This window comes from Notamacropus eugenii, chromosome 2 (assembly GCF_028372415.1).
Source record: "Notamacropus eugenii isolate mMacEug1 chromosome 2, mMacEug1.pri_v2, whole genome shotgun sequence".
Classification (NCBI taxonomy): Eukaryota; Metazoa; Chordata; class Mammalia; order Diprotodontia; family Macropodidae; genus Notamacropus; species Notamacropus eugenii.
In genome coordinates, this window is record NC_092873.1 from 276,284,290 (window position 1) to 276,309,522 (window position 25,233).

At 38.3% G+C, this 25,233-nt stretch overlaps 1 protein-coding gene and 1 long non-coding RNA gene across 4 annotated transcripts in view; one reads left to right on the plus strand and one right to left on the minus strand.

The window, feature by feature from the left end:
* The window catches only part of LOC140527292 (uncharacterized), a 44,935-nt gene that overhangs the window by 9,615 nt on the left and 10,087 nt on the right, over positions 1–25,233 (minus strand). The window contains exons 2-3 of one of the 2 annotated variants that reach the window (XR_011974750.1): positions 8,348–8,415; positions 4,207–4,297 (exon numbers count right to left, since the gene is read on the minus strand). This is a non-coding gene — a long non-coding RNA (uncharacterized lncRNA). Of the gene's footprint in view, positions 1–3,425; positions 4,298–8,347; positions 8,416–25,233 lie in introns of those variants that run through there. The other variant, XR_011974749.1, reaches the window with a different exon arrangement.
* The window catches only part of LOC140527289 (putative ferric-chelate reductase 1), a 55,703-nt gene continuing 34,350 nt past the window's right edge, over positions 3,881–25,233 (plus strand). The window contains exons 1-4 of one of the 2 annotated variants that reach the window (XM_072644101.1): positions 3,881–4,009; positions 16,361–16,559; positions 17,930–18,066; positions 20,212–20,303. In XM_072644101.1, coding sequence (XP_072500202.1) covers positions 16,361–16,559; positions 17,930–18,066; positions 20,212–20,303 — 428 coding nt within the window. In that variant the 5' untranslated portion in view covers positions 3,881–4,009. The remainder of the gene's footprint in view (positions 4,010–16,360; positions 16,560–17,929; positions 18,067–20,211; positions 20,304–25,233) is intronic. The other variant, XM_072644102.1, reaches the window with a different exon arrangement.

Here is a 25,233-nt window from a genome sequence, read left to right on the forward strand (position 1 = left end):
GTTTGGAAGATGTCTTTAAATATTTGTAGGACTGCTACACAGAAATCTGATTTGTTCTGCTTGGCCCCGGAGATGAGAATTGGGAGCAATGTGTACAAGTTGCAGAGAGGAAGATTTAGGTTTCATGGAAAAAAAAATGTCCTAGAAATCGGAGCTGTCCAAAAGTGAAATGGGCTCTCTCTGAAGGCACTAGGCTTCCCTTCCACACAGGTGGGTGACCATTTGTCAGGGTTCTTGTAGAGAAGACATCTACTCTGGCACAGGTTGGAAGAGATGATCTTTGAGGTGCCCGCTCTGAGATGCTGTGAAGTCTTGAAAAATTTAGCTTCCTTCCAGAATACATTAAGGGATAAGGGGATTTTTCTTTTCTTCTTCCCCACTCCCCACATTGGCAGTGGAATCTTGTAGCCAAAGCAGGTACCTATAGGAGACACTTCATCCATCAGAGAGCAAGCCCAGAGAGCTGAGCTGGGAAAGGAGCAAACCCAGAGAGTCCAATGGAGCATAGATACTGTCCCCACAGGAAGAAACATGAGGACACGAGAAAAAAATGTTCAGCGAGGCCAGTGATGTGAGTTCTTTCAACTTGTGTTTCCTCCATGCATGTGTGTCTCTACTAGTATACTCTATGTATATGCCCACTCCTTCTACAAATGCTACATGTATTTATGGGCAAATGCACCCCAGATTCATGAGAGAATGTTTTGTTGCTTACTTGTTCACATTATGCCATTTTAATAAATGCCTTCACTTTGAACTAAGTTTGTCAGTTGGTTGAATATAAAGTCCCAACTCCAGAAGTGAAGGTTTCTGAGTTATAACTGTAGGAGGGGTATGAGGAGGTATACCTCATAGTCTCTGAATCTGGAGCAGTCATCCCCCAGCTGACTCAATCTTCCAGTGTAAGTTGAGATGCTAGATCAGAAGAGGTACATAAGGATCATTCTTCTTGATAGAAAAGACACACAAAAATAGGACTGGAATAGTTCTGCTTTCTCTTTGTCATCTTTCTATTTTCTCATCCATCTTAAGCCTTTCCCTCCCAACCCTTCCTTATTCTGCTTCTTGCCCCCAACGTAACTTTAAAAGCACATGTTTGTGTACTTGGCACTTAGAGGCATTTAGCGGGGCTCATTTTGGACTATAGCCTTGTTGGCATTGTTCTGGTAAGGTATTGTTTTTTATTATTCTTATATGTATACTATTCTTTTGTATTAACTCAAAGTCACCTACCCATTGCCACTTAGAATCTCTCACTGTTTTGCAGAGATAACAAGGACATATAAATATATATAACATATGTATATATATACAGATATATATATATATATATGAAAGAAATATAAAGAGAAAAAATACCAAGTAGTTAAATACATGGTAGTTTCGGTGGGGGCAGGGGGGGACTAGCACTTAAAGGAATCAGAAAAGGCTTCACTATAGAAGAAGGTTCTTAGGCTTCATCTTGTTGGAATTGAAAGGATTCTATGAGATGTAGGTAAGGAAAGAACGCATGCCAGGTTTAGGGAGCAGCTAATGCAAAGGCATGGAGACAAGCGCCACAGTATCATGTATGAGGAATAAAGAAGTCCTTTTTGGCTAGATCACAAAGCATAAGAGAGGCAGTAATAGTCAATGAGTCTGGAAGAATAGGTGAAGGCATCCTACATGCTACTGTGGAGTATGTATTTTTTCCTAGAGACAATAAGGCAACACTAGAATTGATTGAGTAGGGAAGTGGCATGGTAAGCTTTCCTGAAGTAGGAGACTTGAAGCAGAGATCAGTTAGAAGGCTGTTCCATTCATTTAGGCAAAAGATAATGAGCACCTGAAGATAACTGACTGGAGAGAAGGGATCTAATTGAGAGATGTTGTACAAGGTAGTATTAAGATTAGAGAACTAATTAGATATGGGAGGGGGAGTGAAGGAGCATGAGGAATTGAGGACAACACCAAGGTTACAAAGCTGGGGGATTGGAAGAATGGTGGACCATTGACAGAAATAGGAAAGTTTGGAAGAGGGATTGAGGGAAAGATAATGAGCACTGTTTTGGACATGATTGAGTTTGAGATGTCTCCAGGATATGCAGTTTGAAATGTCCAATAGGCATCTAGTGATGTGTTATTGAAGTTCAGGTGTTGAGTGACCTGAGGGTCTTGGGCATAATGATGATGATTAAACCAACCCATGGGAACTAATTAAATCACCAAGAGATTGAAAAGAGAAAATAAAGGGTCCATGACAGAACCTTGGGAAACACTCGTATCCAGAGAGGATGATCTGGAATGATAAACCAACAAAGGAAACCAAAGAGTAGTTTGACAGGTAGGAGAACCTAGAGACTTTAATGTCATGACAGCCCAAAGAGAAGAGAGTATCCAGGAAAAGAGGGTCCTCAATATCAAATGCAGCAGAATGGTTGAAAAGGATGAGGACTGGGGGTGGGGGGAAGTATTTGAAAGGCTATTGTGTGGAAGAAGAAATGGTCACTGTCAACAAGGATTTATTAATCTATGAGTCAGGTACTTTGTTAAGTGCTAGGTATACAAAGAAAGGCAAAAGGAGTTCCTGAACTCAAAGAATATACTTTCTAAGGAAAGAGACAACATATAAATAAATAGATACAAGATTTATATAGCATAAATGGAGGCGTGGAGACTTGTTCTAGTTGGTCCTCCACTTACAGACCTTGAAACAAAAGACATAATTTGCAGACTGCCTTAGTAGATAGAAGCTTGACCCTCATTATTGGTCTAACCAAAAAAAGTTACAAAGACCAAGAATTTGCACATGCAGCAATTAAAAAATAAAGCTTTAACTCAGCAATTATTCTATATAATCTATATGAAATAATTGAAAATTGTTATATGGCAATATCTACATAATGCCATGCTAGTTACTGAGTGAAATACCAAGAAGTACAGTGCTAGACACTTGATCTCTACCAAGTTTGTGGTCTAAGAGAGATACACAAATACATCTATTTTAATGACAAAATATCATTAAGGAAATTAATTGGGGGGAAAAACAATAAAGGTCAGAATTTGACCCAAGTCTTGTCACTCCACCAGAATTCTTTCCACTGCATTAGGATGCCTCTACCTCAGCAACATTAACACACACATATATACTTCTATCGCACTTAAGCGCTCACAAAGTGTCCCAATGCACTATACACCTATACACAGCATATAAACTTACAGAAATGATGTTGGGACAATAGGCCCCCAGTAGAACACCCTTGGCACAAATAAGAGATGGGGATCAGGGGTAGGGAAGAGGTACACATGTGGAATGCTGCATGTACTTTCAGATGAGGCCTCTGTATTATTAATTTTACTTAACTGCTTTATTTTGTTACAGGAAACCTCACACAAAGTGAGAGTAATGTGTATTGGTAACTAAAAAAAAAACACGCGCACACATCTAATGAAACAGTTTTGTTTTGTTTTGTTTTAAACGAGGGAGACACAGAGAAACACGTCTATTGACCTTCTCGTACAGCGTAGCTACGGCTTCACTGAATTGTCCTTGGCTGGGAGGGTTCCAAAGGATCCGCGATCTCAGCGCCTCCCCTTTCCTGGCTGGCAGCAACTCTGAGAGACTCTTAGAGAGTCAACCATCAGCCTTCCCCCGGGACACAGAGGGAGGGAACTCAAATTTGCCTCTTAAGTCCAATAGCCAGGCCCCTCTTGGCACGCGTTCATCGGTCAATCCTAAACTCCAAGTGGCAGGCTTAGGTGTTGGGAGTCTCTCAGGTGAACGCAGAGCTCCACTGATTTGCGGGCATCCCATTTCCCGTTCATCCCATTCCATCCTGGCCACTCCCCACCCATCCCTTCCCGCCCACTTAACCAGCGGAAGCTTCTTAAGCCCCTGCCTCTCTCCCTCTGCTTCATCACCTTCTGGCTTCCCGGGGCTACCGGTACGGACAGCGAGGCGGTCTAGCCTGCTTGTAGCCGCTCTCTGCTTATTCTCTAACTGCGGCGATTCTCCCCACCACACCCCAAGGTAAGCGCGAGACGTCTCCCCCAGAATGGAAAAGGGGCTGGTCCGGCCCTACAGCTCCGTCTCTCTCTCTTCCCCTCCTGCTGGGCTTCTGCTCCACTTGTCTCCTAGGAGCTGGAATTCTCTATTCCCCACTTCGGGGGCGGCCTCCCCAGGACCCTGAGCACCTCCGGACTTGGGAACGCATTTTTAGGACGCACCTGGCCATTCCCACTCCCCCAGGCTACACAGTTTCTTTCCCTCTGCTCTTGACTTTCGATTCCAAACTGTGCTGGCAGCTGCAACATCTCCCTGTCGAAAGAAGAAAGCAATGATTTATTGCCTTAACTCAAACCTATTTTCCATTTTGAGATCCGTCTGTCGGACTTTGTTAGGCTGCTTGAGTCCGTTGTGTAGAGTCGACAATTCAAAATCCCCTCAGTGCCACATGGCACTCCTTCAGGGAGACGCTTCTATTCTAGGGACTGCTACCTGCCTCTGGCGCACCCGCACTCTTCTGATCCTCCCGCCGCTCCTGGAGTCCTGATGCCCCTTGTGTATAGACTTCTAGTAGCTAGAAGCAATGCTTTTCAACTAGTTTCAACTCTCCGAGATACTTAATGACCACAGCAATTTTTCCAGGGTTTAGACACTATGGTTGTGCCATGGGAAATTCTGTTTGGGGCTAACAACAGTTTTGAAGTCATAATCTGCACCATGAATTCCCGGCCAAAGAGTTCAGTAGTTTTTTCTTCCCTGTTTGGAGGCAGGTTCGGTCATCAGACAGATACAGATGTCTAAGTAGGTAAATCAAAACTCAAAACTACTTAACCATAACTAAAGAAATTCAAAGTCTTTCCCACCCTTCTTTGTAGAGCAGAAGACCTGGTTCCCAGGTGTTTGTATTTATTATTTATGAAGAAGCATGGAAGACTGACTAATGCTTTCAGAAATGAGGCTTAAAGCAAAATTATTAAATATATATATAATTTATTTTCCAAAGAATTGTTTTAATAAAAGATCAGTTGTCTAAACCTGCTTTCTGCCTGCAATTTTCACTGTATATTCTTTATTTCCTAGCCAAAGGTGTCCTGTGGTGTTAAGGAGAAATCACATCTGATGGGCTTGTGCTTCCATAAGAGATAAGATTCCTTTTTTTCATGCTAGCAAATTTGTAAACTACATACAATATTGTATATTTTGTTTGTCATAATATTCCAACCCTTCATATTTTAAAATATTTTTCATGACTATCACAATGCTTTTGTGGTGGCAGTGTTCACTCAAGTGATGAATTCATCTTGTATGCAAAATTATATATTAGTGTTATAGGACTTTCCTTATGTATATTAATGCCCAGTTTCTAAAGCATTCTGTTTTTGTTGCACTAGTGAAATGTATTTAAGATGTTACATAGGGGGAAAAAACTGCTGCTACAGTGATTTTGCTGGGCCATGCATCTGTTAAAATGACTAAGGCAATTAGAATGTGGACGTATGAGGCAGCCTCAGTCCCAGAATCAAGAAGACTTGAATTCAAATTTCTTCCTCTAAAGCATACTGCTATATGACCACGGACAAGTCACTTCTCAATGCCACAAGAGACACAAGAATATGTTGCAAATTTGCATTGGCAGGAGTTTCTTCATTAGGAATACCTTATAAACCTGAATGACTAGTAGCATAATGATGTTGTCAATAATAATAAGGAAGTTTAGAAGACTGGGGAATGTGGGGAAGTGGACATCATGAGTGTTGTTTTGGATATGTTGAATTTGAGATGCCTGTGGGACATCCTGTTCAAGATGTCTAAAAGGCAATCAGTGTCATGAGCCTGGAGTTCAGAAGAAAACCTAGGGTTGGACATATAGACCTGGGAGTATTCTGTAAAGAGGTGATGATTAATCCCTGAGAATCTAATGAGAATCCCAAATGAAATATTGAAAAAACTCCAAGACAAAGCCTTGAGAGACATCCTTGGTTATATAGGGCATGATATAAATGAGAAACCTGAAAAGAAAACTGAGAGGGAGTGGTCAGACAAGCAGGAGGATAACTAGTGGAAACCATGTCCTGAAAATCAACGGAGAGACTATCCAGGAGAAGGTGATCAACATTGTTAAATGCTGCAGAGAGATCAAGAAGGGTGAGAATTGAAAATAGGCCAGTAGATTTATTCTGATGAAGTCAGTAATCAGCTGTCTCTGACACATGATGTATGCCTTTATATTGCCATGAAGAAATCACATAACCTTTTGGTGCCTTAGAAAGCCCTCTGAGACTATGAGTTGTGAAGGAGTTGTTGATTTGCAATGGTAGGGAGTGTCTCTATACTGAGAGTATCTCATACAGGTAAAATCACAGGCCTGCATGAAAAAAAAATAAATTTTAGTAAAAATGCATTTTCTGATAACTGGAGAAAGGAAGGACTCATTTGTCCTTAACCTTGGTTCTAGAAGAGAAATTAATGTGAGACAGGTAAGAAGATTCCAACATGGACTATAATTGGACTATAATGCAGAGCTATTGAACTAGTCACTTAGACTTCGTGGTGCAGGTGGAAAAGGATTAAAAAAACGAAAAATCAGGGGATCAGCTTTTAAGTCCTGCCCTGCCATTTGCTATCTATATGATCTTGGACACACTATCTAATTTCTGTAGGTTTCAGTTTCTTCAATTTCCAATTTCCTTGGAAATTTCAGCTTTAAATCCTGTGATCTCTCTGAGTCTTCTCAAAGTTTTCTTGTTTGCAAACTGGGAATGGCTATGAGATGACCAAACTCTACAGGGTTTTTTTGTGAAGAAAGTCTCAGCTTCCCTCAAGACTCAGCTCAAAGGTTACTTCCTCCAAAAAGATTTTCCAACAGTTGGTACTTCCTACAAAATAACTGTATTTATTTTATCTATTTTGTACGTATTGCATATTTCCTTACCGGTATATGTGCTGTATTTCTCCTCATTTCCCAATAGGAGATTATAAGTCCCTGCAGGACAGAAACAATCTCCTAAGTGCTCTAAGTGCTCTGTTAAATGTAAGCAACTATTATTAGGCCTACATTTGCCTGTTTCACTCCTCAGAAAGCAGAGGGGCTGCTACAGTATAAATTTTAATTCCAAATCAGATTGCTGACCTCCAGAAGGGAATCTACTCTTAGAAAACTATTCATTTTACCAGAAAAAACTAAAAGTTATATTCCAACAACATAGATATCCATGGCACAAAAGTTTTGGGGTTTTGGTTGTTTTTTTTTTTACATTTTACTGTTGTCATTTGTTTTCATACTGCAGCTCCTACATATTAATCTGCCTTGTAACAAAAAAACACCTGAGTATAGCCAGCCAACACAGCTATGTCCATGTAGAACACTTACCATGCATGCCTGTAGGACCTACCTTCTTACTAAGAAGGAAGTAACTAAAATTGATGACTTCAGTTCATTGTTAGTTATTCATTTTTCAGTCTTGACCAACTCTTTGTGACCTCATTTGCGGTTTTCTTGGCAAAGATAAAGTGGTTTGCCATTTCCTTCTCCAATAACCATTTCCTTCTCCAGTTCATTTTACAGATGAGGAGAGTGAGACATACAGGGTTAAGTGACTTGCCCAAAGTCCTCCAGCTAGTGACTGAGATTAGATTTGAACTCAGGTCTTCTTGTTCCTCTATCTACTGAGTCACCTAGCTGCCCATTATTAAGATTTAGGATTGCTGTCATTGACATGATTATAGTAATTATCTGTATAGTTGTCTTGGTTCAAACTGCACTTGAGATGAATCTTCCCATATTTCTCTGAATTCCCCTCATTCATAGTTTCTTAAGGCATGATATTTCATTACTTTCATATACTATCATTTGTCAATTCATTAATCAATAGGTACTCATTTTTTGTTTCTTTTGACAAAATACTTTCAAAGTTCCCAAATGGTATAAAATCTTAATGAGAGCCAAACAGTTTTCTTCCCTAGTTATACATTCTCAAGTGGTGATTGGCTTTTAATCTGAAGCATTATATCCTACCATGTCAAAGTACACCTTCATGAGCTCAAGTAATGAGATAACATAAGAACTATACATGGCTTTTTCCAACTATCACAAGTTTATATGTTCTGCAAGTCTTTAACTGAGTTAATGTAAAACTAATATTCAAGGGTAAATGAAGGCTACCTTCCTTTTCAATAAGTATTTTCTTTTCCATGCCCCTTCATCCACCAACCTCTTAACCCTGGTTTCACTTTTACTCAGCTTTCTCATTATTTCCATTTTCTTTCTTGGATTTTTCCTCTAGCTGTGTTCTCACATGCCTTGGAATGTATAGTAGTTTGAAACCGTAGACTTTCACATTTTATCTTGTTTTATATACATACCTTATCATCTCCTGATAGACTTCAGCATCATAACCATAGAACATAATGTCTTCTGGCCTCCACAGCACCTTGTACAATGCAGATAATAGGAGCACAATAAATGATTCTTGAACTACATAGGAATTTATTACTGTCATCCAATCCTTTTAGTGTTGTTCAGTCATGTCCAACTCTTCATGACCCCATTCAGGATCTTCTCAGCAAAGACATTGGAGTGGTTTGTCATTTCTTTCTCAAGCTTATTTTACAGATGAGGAAACTCAGGCAAACAGGGTTAAATGACTTTCCCAGGGTCACACAACTAGTGAGTATCTGAGGCTGGATTTGAACTCAGAAAGATGAGTCTTCCTGATTCCAGGTATTCTCTCCACTGAGTCATTTAGCTTCCCCATCATTCAGTAATAGCAGGATTTATATAGATAGCACTTTAAGATTTGCAAAATCCTTTACATATATTAACTCATTTGATCCTCACCACAACCATGGGAGGTAGATGCTAGTATATTCATTTTACAGATAAGGAAACTGAGGCATGGGGTGGTTAGGTGATGTGCCCAGGACCATACATAAGTGGCATAAGTGTCAAAGGATTCAAACTCAGGGCTTCCAGGTCCACCATGCCATCTAGCTACCTAGCAAGAACATTTCATTTTAACATTTCAGTAATACAAAAACTTGTCTTCTCTTTTAAGCCTAAGCAGAGAGAAGTTTTCCTTAGGCTCTTTTACATCTCTTCTAAGCAGAAGATTGACTTGCATTTAACTCTTTTTGTGTGTGTGTGTGTGTGTGTGTGTGTGTGTGTGTGTGTGTGTGTGTGTGAGAGAGAGAGAGAGAGAGAGAGAGGAAAGAGAGAGAGAGAGAGAGATTTATTCAAGTGATTTATTTTGGTGATATTTACTTATCATAGGAAGAACATATTCTGTCTGTACTACTGAGCCAGTTTCTCCCATGCTGTGTAACTGCTAGTATGGAAGGATTCATGAATGAAACCACAAATATTTGTGTGACTTTCATGAGAAAACTTCCACTTTGAAAAATAGCAGTGGGAAGCCAGCAGCAGTGAACAGGTAAAGCCAATAAGAAGGTTTGTTTTTTTTTTCTTGGCACTTGCAGGAAAACAGCAGAGAGCAGTGAGTTTTTAGATTACTCCAGTACTTCCCAACATTTTCAAGTATAAGAACCTCCTTTATTAAAGTAAAAGAATATTTTTTCACCTTCCCACATGGTAGTGCAGCATCCATTAATTAGGATATATAATGACATTAATTATAAATCTAGATTACTTTTAAATTTGTATTTTAGTAATTACAGCACCTACACAGAGAAATATTAATGTCTGTGTGGCATTATTCTATCTAGAGAAAGAATGCTCACTTATCTATACATTTGTAAAACCCTTACAAACACCCCGTGATTCACAAATTAATAATCATTATACTTTAGTGTCTCTGTATTAACTGATTGTGGATAGCAAATGTTTCCAAATAAGTCCTAGCCCATATTCTCATCATGATGACCCTGGAAATAAAATAAGTTCCTTGAGGACAGAGACTGTTTTTTTGTCTTGGCATTTCTAATGCCTAGCATAATGCCTCATATAGAGCAGTAACAATGAATTTTTGTTGAATTGGATTAAAATCTCTAACAGCAGAATGATGACTCTGACAGTTTCTAAATATAGTCCTGGTCTGTAAAATGTTTCCTCTGCATTTGTAAAATGGAAATAATAATAAAGCCACTGACATCCCAGGATTATTATGAGGATCAAATGAGATAATAGTTGTAAAGCCCGTAGCACGATGCCTAGCACATAGTGATCACTATATCAGTGTTGGTAGTTATTATTATTAATATTCCATTCACAGACTATATCTGCTATCTGAGTAACTTGACTAAGTCTAAAGAGATTTGTCACTACCAGGCTCTTCTTAGACTTAGATACTTTTCCCCCTATTATAACAGAAACAAAGGTAGTCTTTGAAATATTAGTTAGATCTTAGTCTGACTACATAGCATGACTATAGTGAAAATATACTCAATAGGAAAGTATATGTAGAATCTATACAGAATTGTATACAGTCGTGGGGAGGAGGGGGGTAGTGGGGGGTAGGTGAGGGGGGATAAAATCGCAATTGTATGGCAGTGATTGTTAAACATTAAAAAATAAAAATAAAAAAAAAATTAAAAAAAAGCATGAAGAAAAAAAAAAAGAAATATTAGTTAGGAAAATAAGGTCAAATCCAACTTCATACACTTAAATATGTGACCCTGGGGCAAGACACTTAAAAAAAAATCTGTTTGCCTCACTTTGCTCATCTGTAAAATGGAGGTAATAATGGCACCTACCTCCTAGGGCTATTGTGAGGAGCCAATGAGTTAATAATTGTAAAGTACTTAATACCATACCTGGGACATAGAAAGTTCTATATAAATGTGTTAGTTGTTATTATCACTATCATTATTGTTAAAATTTTGAGTAGGAACTCTAGGTAAATTGTGAGCTGAGCCCAGATTTGGACAGGAAGAAAATACCAAGCTGAACAGCATTTGGAAAACTGAGTGTATTTTTAATGGCCCCAGATTGACCTTTGATACACATAGCTATCTTCTGAACATGGATTTTCTTTCACCCATAAGTGTTCATTAAAACAGGAGAAATATTCCTTCTGTGGGAAAGGAGAAAAAATCTAAATCCTCTTTCATGTAACAATGCTTCAAATATATAAGACAGCTATCAAACACTACCTCACCCTCAGAACTTTTTCCTCTCTAAACAAAATATCCCTGGTTCCTTCAACTGATCCTTGTATGATATGGTCTAGAACCCCTTCAACAGCCTTCACACCCAGCTATGAAGAATTTCCAGTCTTCTCCAAAATGTGGAATATAGAACTTAACAATCAGATCTCTAATATTTCCCCTTTTTCTTGACACCATAACTCTTACTGTAGCCTGAGATCACATTAAAGTTTTCTTTCCTATTTTGTACTATGTGACATTACATTTTCAAGCTACTTAAACTCACCAGATCATTTTCAGATGAATGGTATCTACCTATAACTCATCATCTTGTATTTGTGTAGGTTATTTTTTTCTCCAGTTTATGTATTTATTTTTAGTTTTCAACATTCTTTTTCATAAGTTTCAAATTTTATCTCATTCCCCAAGATGGCATACTATCTGATCTGTGCTCTACACAGATATTCCTATTAAACACTGTGTAGATTATTTTTAACCCAAGGAAAGAGCTTTATTTAAATATATCTTTGTAGATATATTTAGGTATCTGTATGTTCATCCTTCGCTGCCAAAGAAGACCATGCCATTAGAGAAATGATGATATGACTTGCACGTGACTTTCTTTTGAGTGAGGGAGGGTTGTGCAGGTCACCAGTCTCACTTCTCCTCCAGAGTCATCTGAATCCAGTGACCAGATATTTATCAGGATGACTGGAGATGACCCAGGATGAGGCAACTGGGGTTAAGTGACTTGCCCAAGGTCACACAGCTAGTGAGTGTCAAGTGTCTAAGGTGAGATTTGAATTAAGGTTCTCCTGATTCCTGCACTGGTGCTCTATGCACTGCGCCACCTAGCTTCCATTTAGGTATCTAGATATGCAGATAAAGTATATCTCTTTGATTTCATCTTATTAGATCCAAACATTTCCATAGCCAGTCATAATAATTTTTGGATTCTGACTCTGCAATCCAGTGTGAATCCACCCTATAGGGTGTGCTCTTGCTCGCTCGCTCTCTCTCGCTCTCCCACTCTCTCTCGCTCTCTCTCGCTCTCTCATTCTCATCTTTGCATTATCTACAAATCTGGCAAGCATTCCATCTATGTCTTGACTCTTTTTAAACAGGAAAGAATGTAGCTTCCACAAATATAGCATTGATTTTCCCCTGCAAAATTCCAGAATGAATGGGTGGAGGGGAAAGAGGGAGAAAAAAACTCAAAAATCTCATAAAAGTGAATGTTGAAAACTATTTTTATATGTAATTGGAAAAAATAAAATACCGTTAAGTGGAAAAAAAATAAATACTTTGTTTTCTTCCTCTAAAAAGAAATTACAGAATGAAATGTTAAACAACTAGTTTATAATCCCTAGGATTGTATGGAGTCTTAGGACATGTACAACAAACTAACCTAACTTCTTTTTGTGATGTGTTACTGTACTGGTTATAATTCAGGGTGATATAATAGACATAGTATTTCTCTGTTTCAGACGAGTACGTGAAAGGCTAATAGATTGTTATTTGTAGCTTTGCAGTGGGTTGAAAAACCTTACCAAGATATATCAACTAATGAATGGATGTCGGTCTAAAGGTGCTTTACTAGGGGCATCCCCCAGAACTTTGTCTTTGCTCTTGTTTGATTCAATATCTTTATCAAAGACAATGCCTTATCTACAGATGTGTCAATTAAATTGGAAAAAGAGTAGTAGTCTTGGTGCAGAAAGACTAGAAAGTCCTAGAATCACTTTGAGCTTCAGCTTACTGATGATAATATTCATAGCACACACATAATTAAATGTCAAAGGTCTTTGAAAACTCTAAAACTGAACTTTTAAAAAATGACTCCACAATAAAGGCCTTTTTTAAAAATTTAGGCAAAGCTCTAGGTAAGTTATATGGAGGTACCATAATGCAAAACCATCACATTTCATACTCCATTACAACAAGCTTCATCATTCCATTGATGTGGATATAGGGGAGTGTTAAATTATCCCCACCCCATAAACTAAAAACATTATGAGCCTGAATTGACACCCTTGCACTATGTTATAAAAGATTTTACACTGTAGTATTAAAAGAATGTTTCCTTTGCTTGGAGGTTTATAACAGATAGACTGGACAGCTTCTAAGATACCTTCCATATCTGGGAGGAGGTTATATAGTATAGTGGCTCTATTGTCAGAAGACCTACCTGTGTGACTTGGGATATGTCACTTGACCTCTCTTGGCCTCGGTTTCCTCATCCGTAAAATGAGGGGGCTGGATTAGATGATCTCTGAGATCCTTTCCAGCTCTAGATCTAGTATCAGATAGGAAATGAGTTTTCTGTTGTATATATCATTTCCCTCAGAGGAGGGAAAAACAGAAAATTTAGAGGAAAAAACCCACCAGTCTGGAACTAGGGTTCATCTTGTATGCTGACATAATCTTTAGACAACTCTGCAGAGTTTCTCTATATTAACATGCCCATGTGAAAAGTGGTATAGGCTGCAGACTGATGTACCTACAAGCCAGAGAACATGGGAACCCTGCACAGAGTCTGAAGACTTGGATTTGTATCTCAGAAACATTCTGTGCCTTCCATTTCCTCTTCCTTTTCTAAATGTTCTGCTTGTGTATTTGTTTTTGGTCTGGGTCTGTTCTAGCATCAATTATTACTTTGGCAGATAAGCAGAATGTTGCAATAGATAGAGGGAAGGTGCTGGAGTCAGCCACATGCTAGCTGTAGAATCATGGACAAGCTACAAGACCTCTAAGTGCCTCCAGACAATGAGTTATAGATATTACTGACCTGCTTTGGTGGAGGGGTTTCCACACTGGGAGATCTGGACCATAAAACAAATTACTTTGATATTTCAATTGATGTATGATCTCATTGAAAAAGAGATCTAAGTGATTAATTATTACACAAAGGATCTATGGGTGCTTCATCGAACAAAATTGTAATACCTATATAATTAAATAGATATACCTAGAGAATTAGCTGTAGCACAAAGCAGTTACTTGACTTGACCAGTCAGACAACTAAGTGTTAGAGAAAGTATTTGCACCTAGGCCTTCTTGGCCTAAAGGCCAAGCATTCTATCCACTCTGCAATAACACTTCTTCATGATGTAACCTTTATGGATGACAGGAATCTTGGAAAAATCATTGAAATGTTGACTAGAATCAGGTTCCAAAAAGATGAACAAACTCTCGATGGTGAGAACTGTCTCAGAATTGACAGAATTAAATTGTACAAGTTATTGTTATCATTCAGTCATGTCTGACTCTTCATGACTCCGTGGATGTCATAAAAGACCAGCATGCCAATAGTGGCCATGCGGTTTTCCTGACAGATACTGGAATGGTTTCTGTTTCCTTCTCCAACAGATTAAGGCAAACAAATTAAGTGATTTGCCCATGGTCATACAGCTAGTAAGTATGTGAGGCTAGATTTGAACTTGGGTCTTCCTGACTCCAGATTGGGTGTTCTCCACTGTGGCACCTAGTTGCCCTGATTATAATGTAATGGGTGCCTTTCTAGCTTGGTGGGAACTTTCCACAGCTTTATTAGCATAGCCTGCAAGAACCTAGGGCCACCTGGGTGTAAGCATTATCATATATAGGGTAAAGTGTGTGTGTGTGTGTGTGTGTGTGTGTGTGTGTGTGTGCACGCGTGTGTGTGTGTGTGTATGTGTATGTGTGTATGAAGTATATAGTATATCGAGTAAAGGAATCTTAGGTTATTAAGAGATCTTTTATCAAAAAAGAACACCTAGATTAAGGAAGATGATGGCCCCACCATACTCTGCTTGGGTCAAAACACATGTGGAATATTGTGCCTACTAGATTTTAGGAGAGACATTCATAGGGTCATAGAGCTAGAATGGGAAAAACCATGTAATCAAATTTTGCATATGAGAAAACTGAGGCCTAACACACTTAAATGATTTCCCCAAAGTCACAAGTAGTAAGACTCACCAGTGGGCAGTGATTATAACAAGGTAAAGTCAAAGAACAACCACCACAAAACTTAAAAGTGAATATGATAAAATTACAAAGAACTAGGCAAGCTCCAAAGAAGAAATGAGAAGATACTCCCACCCCACTGCTTCGCAAAGATGGGAAGGACTTGGGTATGGTATATTACATGCACTAAGACTTTTTGAATGTATTGACCAGTTTCACTGATTTTTTCCCCTTTTTAAACTCATATGTGTGTTGTGTGTTTATGTACATAATAGATATTATATTTGTATATGCATATATATGTATACATATACACATATACATACATATATATGTGTGTGTATATATATATATGTGTATATATATATACATATATATACACATATATATATATAGGATAGTTCTGCCAGAGAGAGGGAGACATTGAAAGAAACTGGTGATTAAAAATTCTGGTTGTTAAGAAAAAAAAAGCTACCAATAAAAAATTACTTTTTAAAAACTATCAAATATGGGCTTTTGAATGTAGATCTTCTGACCCCAGAGTCATTTTTCTTTGCGCTGTATGTATAATTATACCCCTTAACTGGTTCTTGTTGTGTGATCAACATAGTCAAGATTCTCAAAACCATATTAATGAAAAAACAAGAGATGTTGAACCTGCAGAAAATTTGGGTTTGGGATTAGGGCAGAGTAAACATAACTGTTTTGAAATATGTATATTGTGTTAGAGGGCAAAACTAAAAACGATGATTGGAAGCTCTAGGTAGGTACCTTTCAGTTCAATAAGAGAACTTGTAGTTGGAAAACTGAGGTTGGGAGAGGCCAGGAATACACCTGAATAGGCTGTTTTGAGGTTTTTAGCTTAGCTAATCTTTAGGTTCTTATAAGTCCTAAGATACTTGAAACTTATTTTCCTTAACAGTAGCCCTGAATACATGAATAATTAACTTTGTGTTAGGGGAAATTTTGCTAATGTTCTACAGGTAGTAGAGATACCTTTAGAGCACATAAGAAACCCTTTCCTACAGGACTGCCATCCCCTAAACTTTCCCTTGAAGGCTAGCTTCAGTAACCAAAGTTAAACAAGTTTAAAACATGGGGTCACTTCAGAATGACTCCAACAGTGACTGATTTTACACAATATCCTCCCTTTGGTGCTAACCACCACCACAATCAGATCTATATCATTCCTCTACCTTCAACTGTATCATGCTAGGTCTCTGCTACTTACGCAGAGTCAATTTGGGATATGAGATAATATCTAGAAAAAAACTTGCAAACCTTAAAGCATTCCATAAATATTAATAAAAATTTATACTTTGACAGATGGCAAAGTGGACCCGCTTGGTGTATTTGGTCGTTGCAGTACTGTTCTGGACAGTTTGGGGTGACCTAAATGGAGCTAACAATCTGGACTGCAACTCTTTGAGCTCTTTTGATGAATCTCTTGTCCTCTCACATTCCTGGATCCCTTATAACATCTCTGTTTCACAAAGCACTTTTAATCCACATGATGAAATCACAGGTAAACAACAAAGAGATTTTTTGTTTGTTTGTTTGTTTCTGAAATGCACCTGGTATGGCAGAGAAAGAGCACTGAATTTGGACTCACAGGATCTGAGTTAAAATCTCAACTCTGCTTCTTAATTCCTCTGTAATGCTGGTCAAGTAACTTGCCACCTGAACCTCAACTTCCTTGTCTAAAAAATGAGGTGACAAGATTAGATGACCTATAAGATTCCATTCAGCTCTAGATCTGAGTCTATGAATTTTTTCTTTAAATGAAACACTTTAATATAACTGCATTTTACACTTCTTATGTTGTTGTTGAGCCGTATATGACTCTTCATGACCCCATTTCAAACTTTCTTGACAAAGACAGTGGAGTTGTTTGCCAAGTCCTTCTCAAGCTCATTTTACAGATGAGGAAACTGAGGCAAACAGGGTGAAGTGACTTGCCCAGGGTCACACAATAAGGTGTCTGAGGCTACATTTGAACTCACAAAGATGAGTCTTCATGCCTGCAGGCCCAGCGCTGTATTCATTGTGCCACACAGCTGTCCCTAGTTATGTACTTGTTATGGAGAAATCTAAAATACACTTTTAAAAAAAAGCAGGAGCCAAATCATTTATTCAGTAGCAAAAATATGCTAGACAAGAGTTAGAACTGTTGACACATTACTCTAATCAAAGTTAGGTCCTCATAAATTTAATGCAATAAAACATGATCATAATGCCTTTTAAATCTAAGTCAACATGTGGCCTGCAGGGATCCTTATGTGTAGTTTAGTGGTCCCAATTTCTATATGAGTTTGCTAGCACTAGTCCAAAATACTGAAGCATTATGTCTTGAGTTTATCTACCTCTTCCATGAGTGAAACAAGCATTTTTAATTTTGGAGAATGCTCCCTTTGTAAATTGAACTCTGTAAGAAAAATCTCCAAACGCCATTGGCTGTTATTTGTAGTAGGTATTTGTATTATAGGCTTGAGGCAAGATAAGAAACATTTATTAAGCAATTACTGTACCTGGCACTGTGCTAAACCCTGCGGATAAATACAAACAGAAAGACAGTTCTTCCTCTCAAAGATCCCACAGTGCAAAATGGAGCTGAAAAATGAGAGAGTGAAATGTACGTGGTGTCAAAGTACAGAATGTCACAAGCATAGCAGGAGGGAAATAAAAGTTGGCCAAATTGGGCCTTTCATAAAATGGTGGCCCCAGGAACTTGCCAAGGGGAGAAGAGAGCAAAACAGAAGAATGTTTCAGGGTGAGACTACAGATAAGGCCTAGTATCACAGCTGAGAGGGGAAATGGATAAATTCCCCTCTTAGAGAAGAGTGTAACATTTTGGAGAAAGACGTGTCAATTTAGTGATGTCACTGTTTCCTTCAGTAACTCTACAAGTTACCAACAGCACTGGATTCAACAGATTCCTGCTCCAGGCCCAAGGTCCTGATGGAGCTACTCCTTTTGGTACTTTTCGAATCACAGATAAAAACACACTAGGCCTCATGTGCAGAAATATTGAGGTATGTAATGTTTATTTCTATACAAATCCTTCATTCTTTACATTATTCTACTGACTATATTCAAAAGGAGCAATCATCTTGTTTGACATTTCCAATTTTTTTCTTTCACTCAGAGGTTGAATTGGATGTTTGAGGACATTTTCATCTTTTTTCAATGGCTTTACTTGTTCTATAAAACCTCGCATTTCTAGAGGTGTACTCAAGTCAATAAATCTTTAAAGTAATTTCTAATGCTTGCTTTTCACCGGTTTCCCCTTTTCCTGACTACGTAGATTTTATTTTTTTTTCAGTACATAGACAACAACTAATTAAATGCTTATTATGTGCTAGAATCTATTAGAGATAGTATGGTACAGTGGATAAATAGCCAGGTCTCTGAGTTAGGAGTACTTGAGTTCAAGTCCCAGCTCTAATGAATATTTACTATATGCCCCTGGGTAAGACACTAGCTGTTCACATCAGGTCCCATAAGTTCAGTTATCTCTGTGCAAATGATTCCTAGATCTATATGTCTAACCCTAGTCTCTATGCTGAGTGACAGAAATGCAGCTCCAACTGCCTCTTGGGCATTAATTAGATATTCTGTATGTATTTCAAACACAACACAACAAAAACAGAATTTCTTATCTTTCCTATCCTAAAACCCTCCTCCTTTTCTGAATTTCCCTGTTAATGTTAAGTGTATCACTATCCTTTGTCACATACTTTGGAGTGACTTCTCACACAACCCCACATCTTGTCATTTCTAACTTCATATCTTTCAGATTGCTCCCTCTCTCCACTAACCTGAAATCTACCCTAGTTCAGGCCTTCATCACCCCTCACCTGGGCTAATACAATAGCCTTGGAATTGATCTCTTTGCCCCCAGTTCCTTTCTACTCCAATCTATCACCCAACTCAGCTGATGAGGTATTTATTTTAAAGTATAGACCCAACTAGGCCAATCTCCTCCTCAGTGAGCTCCAATGACCACCTGTTTCCTCCAGAATCAAATATAAGATCCCTGTTTTGACATTTAATATGCTTCATAACTTGGCCTCTTCCAACTTTCCTAATTACACCTTGCTACTTTCCAATTGCACTAACCTATTTGCATTTCCTTTCCAATTACATGAGCCTTGCCTCTACACTGACTGTTCCCATGTCTGGAATGTTCTGCCCCCTCACCTCTGCCTCCTAACTTTTCTGGCATCCTTCAGTACTAAGCTAAAATCCTGTATTTTACAGGAGGTTTTTCCCATGCCCCTCAGTTGCTAATGCCTTCCTCTTTGGGACTGCTTTTATTCAACTCTATATATCTTGAAGGCACCTAGTTATTTACAAGCTATCTCCTCACTCCCCATTAGATTGTGATCTCCTGTTTTTGACTTTCTGTGTCCAAGCCTTAGCACAGGGTCTGTTACCTAGTAAATACTTAATAAATGATTGTCAGTTGACAACCTCTCTGCCTCAGATAACTATTGTCTTAGATTATATATTGTAGAATAATAACTGATCTGTATTATTCAAGGGATCTTCTTTATCAGGATCAAAAAATATACCATACAGATAGAAGATGCTTTGACTAAAGTTTTTAAGATTTGTTCTACCAAGTCAAATGCTTTATTAAAGCAATATATACCTTTTTCTGTGATGTTACTGTAAAGATACCATCTACTATAGAAAAATTGTCTTAAGGCATAATGCCTTTTTTCAATATTACTGTATTCTTCCACAAAATCACCGAAAAGGGGATAAATGCACATGATTAGTCCTGACAATCAGCAGAAATAAATCTCCTTAGGGCTTTTAAAGTTACCTTTTCTAAAAAAAAATCAAATTCTTTTAAAAAACTCTGGTTTAGATGGTCTATAATATTCAATTTTTAAAAGCTCTAAGATTTAGCATTCTAAATCAGAACAGAAATATTATTTTTAATCAATAACAATTGATCACTAAGTGACCCCAAAGCCCCTAGAAACACTTGGAAAAGAAAATAACATTGAGCAAAGAATCTTTGATTCTAGTACCTTCTTCCATTGATTGATGGACAGAAGTAAATTCTTAAAATTCAGCAACTTTATCTAATCCTGTAAATATGGGAAACATCTTTTAAGATATGTATCACTTCTCTTTGGTCTATACTGACTTAATTTCATTTACAGAACTCTGCAGTAAGTCACAGAGACAACAGCAATAAGCAGTCAGTTCAAACAGTTTGGATAGCACCTCCTGAAAGTGGAAATATTCAGTTCAGGTATGTTAAGTTTCTAATATGGCTGTGCACAAGTAATTTTGATTTCTTCAGATGAGTCACTTTGAGAAAAATTTGCTGGCATTTATGAATACTAAACAAGCACCCCCTCAAAAAATCAAAGAAACTGTTTCTGCCCCTCAAAAGCCTTCAATCTAAAGAAATATTACATACATACATGAAACAATTAGAAAACAGTATCTGGTGGTATTTAATTAAATAGTGTAGATAACAAATGTCAAAAGGAAATTAACATATTTGGAGAGTCAAGGGAATCTTCTAGAGCATTGGGGGATGTGACATGACCTCCCCCCCTTGGTTGGTTATAGCTAGGATCTAAGCAACCTAACACTATGATAACTTGTAACGATATTTTTTGTTTTCTCATTCTTCCAATCTAAGTCCTGATTTTGGACTTTATGTTAAGGCCAGGCTCTATATACTTTTGAGTAGAATGGCTGGGTTGTGCTTGTCCTGTTTTATGTCTCCTTTGCTCCTGGTTCTTGGACTATTAAGTGTTGTCTTATTCCAGGATCTCAGAGACAGATCAGGTTGGGGATATGCAAGCTCCTAGTGTGCCCAAAGTAGCCTAAACTTGGATAAAGTCTAAGTGTTACCCTCCTGGTCTGAGGCTCGTTTCTGACTTTGTTTGTGTTTGAGCAACATGACTTTAGACTTGCTTCTGGTTGGAGCTCCAATAGACCACTATTAGACTCATTCAAACAGCTGGAAAATTCTGCAGGTTGAGTGACAGAATGGCAGGATGGCAGGTCTCCCATGTGTCTGGGCTTACTGCCCTGGTTTTTCTGTTGTAGGAAACAGACCAGGCTTGAAGCTAGATCTGAGATCCAACTTCCTGCTGGGATCAGAGTCACAGAGCTTCTGTTTTTTCTGTACTTGTTGTTCTCTTAGTATACAGCAAAGGACATGTCCTGAACTGTATGTTTCCATATCCCCTACCAGATGCAGATCCTCTATTTGGTTTTCACTGGATCTAGAACCCAGCACATGGTTGTGAATGACAGTGCTTCTAGTTGCTACATGTATCTGCTCACAGGCCCCTGTGTCCTAGATCTGAGACCTCTTCTTGACCCAATACAGCTTGGTACATACCCTTGGTCATTTCCTTTGTTCTAAAGACTTCATGCTAGACCCCATCCTCAGACATATGTCTCCCTTTACCAATCTGTGCTGGGGAAATTGCTAAATTTTTTCAAGACTGATCCAAACATTCTGGAGAGCAGTTTGGAACTATGCCCTAAAGGCTTTTAAACTGTGCATACCCCTTGAACCAGCAATGGTACTTCTAGATCTATATCCCAAAGAGAGCATAAATATGAGAACAGGAGAGTACGGAGCCAAGATGGCGAAGCAGAAAGACTGACCTACTCTAGCTCTTCCCCCATAGCCCATAAAATACCTGTAAAAATTGACTCTAAACAAATTCTAGAGCAGCAGAAGCCACAAAACGACAGAATGAAAGAGATTTCCAGCCCAAGACAGCCTGGAAGGCTGAGAGGAAAGGTCTATCTCACCAGGCTCAGATTGGAGCACAGCCCAGCCCTGGTCATGCTGCATGACATGGACAGGACTGGAGCAAGCTTCAGGGCATGGAATCATGGGTAGCTGCTGTGGTTCCCAGATTTCTCAACCCACAAATGCCAAAGACAGGTTCAAAGGTCAGTGAGAAAGCTCTTTCACCTGGGTGAGAAGAGAGTGAGGTCCAGCCTGGCCCCAGGGCAGCAGCAGCCACTGTGACAGCAGCGTCCATTTTTAGAGTCCTCAGCCAAAAGACCCTGGGGGAATCAAGCAGCCAATCTGGGTCTCAGTCCTGAGTGGTGATCCTGGGGTGAGGAGGAGCTCTGGCATGATGGAGCTAGTGGAGGCCCTGGAGAGGGAATCCTACTCATAAAACCTGGACAGAAAGAGTGCTTGTGGTTGCTCACAGATCAGAATGCAGGCCAGGAGAGGAGTAAACCCCCTCTTCCTTGATTGTGCCACTTTGGAGGAACTGAAAACTTACAGGTCCCTCCACTTGACAAAGGACTCAAAAGTCAAGTAACTGGCTGTGAAAATGTCAGAAAAAGAGGAAAAAAATAAGACTATAGAAGGTTACTTTCTTGGTGAAAAGGTATTTTCTTCTATCCTTTCGGATGAGGAAGAACAAAGCATACCATCAGAGGAAGATATATAAAAGTCAAGGCTTCTACATCCAAAACCTCCAAAAAAAAATATGCAATGATCTCAGGCCATAGAAGAGCTCAAAAAGGATTTTGAAAATCAAATAAGAAAGATGGAGGAAAAATTTGGAAGGGAAATGAGAGGGATACAAGAAAATCATGAAAAACAAGTCAACAGTTTGCTAAAGGAGATCCAAAAAAATTGCTGAAGAAAATAACACCTTTAAAAATAGACTAACCCAAATGGCAAAAGAGGTCCAAAAAGTCAATGAGGAGAAGAATGCTTTAAAAAGCAGAATTAGTCAAATGGAAAAGGAGGTTCAAAAGCTCACTGAAGAAAATAGTTCTTTAAAAACTAGAATGGAGCAGATGGAAGCTAATGACTTTTTGAGAAACCAAGAAATTATAAAACAAAACCAAAAAAATGAAAAAATAGAAGATAAGGTGAAACAACTCATTGGAAAAACAACTGACCTGGAAAATAGATCCAGGAGAGATAATTTTAAAATTATCAGTCTATCTGAAAACCATGATCAAAAAAAGAGCCCAGGCATCATCTTCCAAGAAATTATCAAGGAAAATTGCCCTGATATTCTAGAACCAGAGGGTAAAATAGAAATGGAAAGAATTCACCAATCACCTCCTGAAAGAGATCTCAAAAGGAAAACTCCTAGGAATATTGTAGCCAAATTCCAGAGTTCCCAGGTCAAGGAGAAAATATTACAAGCAGCCAGAAAGAAACAATTCAAGTATTGTGGAAATATAATCAGGATAATGCAGGATTTAGCAGCTTCTACACTAAGGGATTGAAGGGCTTGGAATATAATATTTCAGAGGTCAAAGAAGTAGGATTAAAACCAAGAATCACCTACCCAGCAAAACTGAGTATAATGCTTCAGGGGAAAAATGGCATTTCAATGAAATAGAGGACTTCCAAGCATTCTTGTTGAAAAAACCAGAGCTGAATAGAAAATTTGATTTTCAAATACCAGAATCAAGAGAAACTTGAAAAAGGTAAACAGGAAAGAGAAGCCTTAAGGAACTATTAAAGTTGAACTGTTTACATTCCTACATGGAAAGATGTTATGTGTAACTCATGAGACCTTTTTCAGTATTAGGATAGTTAGAGGGAATATATATATATATATATATATATATGCATGTATATATATATATATATGTATGTATATATATATATATATATATATATAGGTGTGTATGGGTATGTGTGTATGTGTATATTATATATGTGTAGGTGTGTATGGGTATGTATGTATGTGTATATTATATATGTGTAGGTGTGTATGGGTATGTAGGTATGTGTATATTATATATGTGTAGGTATGTATATGTACATGTGTGTATGTATGTGTGTGTATATATATATATACATATGTGTATCTATATATATAATATAGATAGATAGTTATACACATAGATAGAGGGCACAGGGTGAACTGAATATGAAGAGAGAATACCTAAAAAAATAAAGTTTACTGTTGAATGGAATGTACTAGGAATAAGAGAAAGGGAGAGGTAGAATGCAGCAAATCATCTCACGTACAAGAGGGAAGAAAGAGCTTCTACAATGGAGAGGAAAAGGGGAGAGATGAAAGGAAATAATTGAGCCTTACTCTCATGGAATTTGGCTTACAAGTGGAATAACACCCACCCAATTGGTTACAGAAATCTATTTCACCCTGCAGGAAGGCAAGGGGGAAGGAGATAGGAGAGGGAAGATAATAGAAGGGACAGCAAATTGGGGAAAGGGATAATCAGAAGCAAACACTATTGTGGGAGGACAGGTCAAGGGAGAGAATGGAATAAATGAAGGGCAAGATGGGACAGAGAGAAATGTGGTTAGTCTTTTACAACATAAATATTATGAAAGTGCTTCCTTTGTTACACATGTAACTGAATCAATTGCTTGTTTTCTCAATGAGGGTGGGTGGGGAGGGAGGGAGAGAATATGGAACTCAAAACTTTAAGAGTGAATGTTAAAAATTGTTTAGCATGCAACTGGGAATTAAGTTATACAGGCAATGGAGGATAGAAATCTATTTTGCCCTACAGAAAAATAGAGGGGAAGGGGGATAGAAGAAGTAATAGAATGGAGGTAATAGGAGGGAGGACATACTGGAGTAAGGGATGGATAGGGTACATGCTGTCCTGGGGTGGGGGTGGTGGGGAGATATGGGAAGAAAATTTTGAATTCAAATTCCTGTGGAAGTGAATGTTAAGAACTGAAAAATAAATTATATATTTAAAGAAATGAGAACAGGACCCACATGTAAAAAATATTTATAGCAGCTCTTTTTGTGGGGGCCAAAAATTGGGAATTGAGGGAATGCCCATCAATTTGGGAATGACTGAAAGTTGTGGTATATGAATGTAATGGAATACTATTGTTTCATAAGAAATCATGAGCAGGTGGACTTCAGAAAAACCTCAAAGATTTACATGAACTAATGCGGAGTGACGTGAGCAGAACCAAGGAACCGTCGCACATAGTAACAGCAACATTGTGAGATGACTAACTTTGATAGACTCAGCTCTTCTCAGCAGCGCAAGGATCTAAGAAAGTTCCAAAAGACTCATGATTGAAAATGCTATCCACATCCAGAGAAAGAACTACAAAGTCTGAATGCAGATCAAATATCATTTGCTCTCTTTCTTTTTTTGTTTCTTTTTTCTTGTGGTTTCTCCCTTTGGTTCTAATTCTTCTTTACAATATAACTAATGTGAAAATGTGC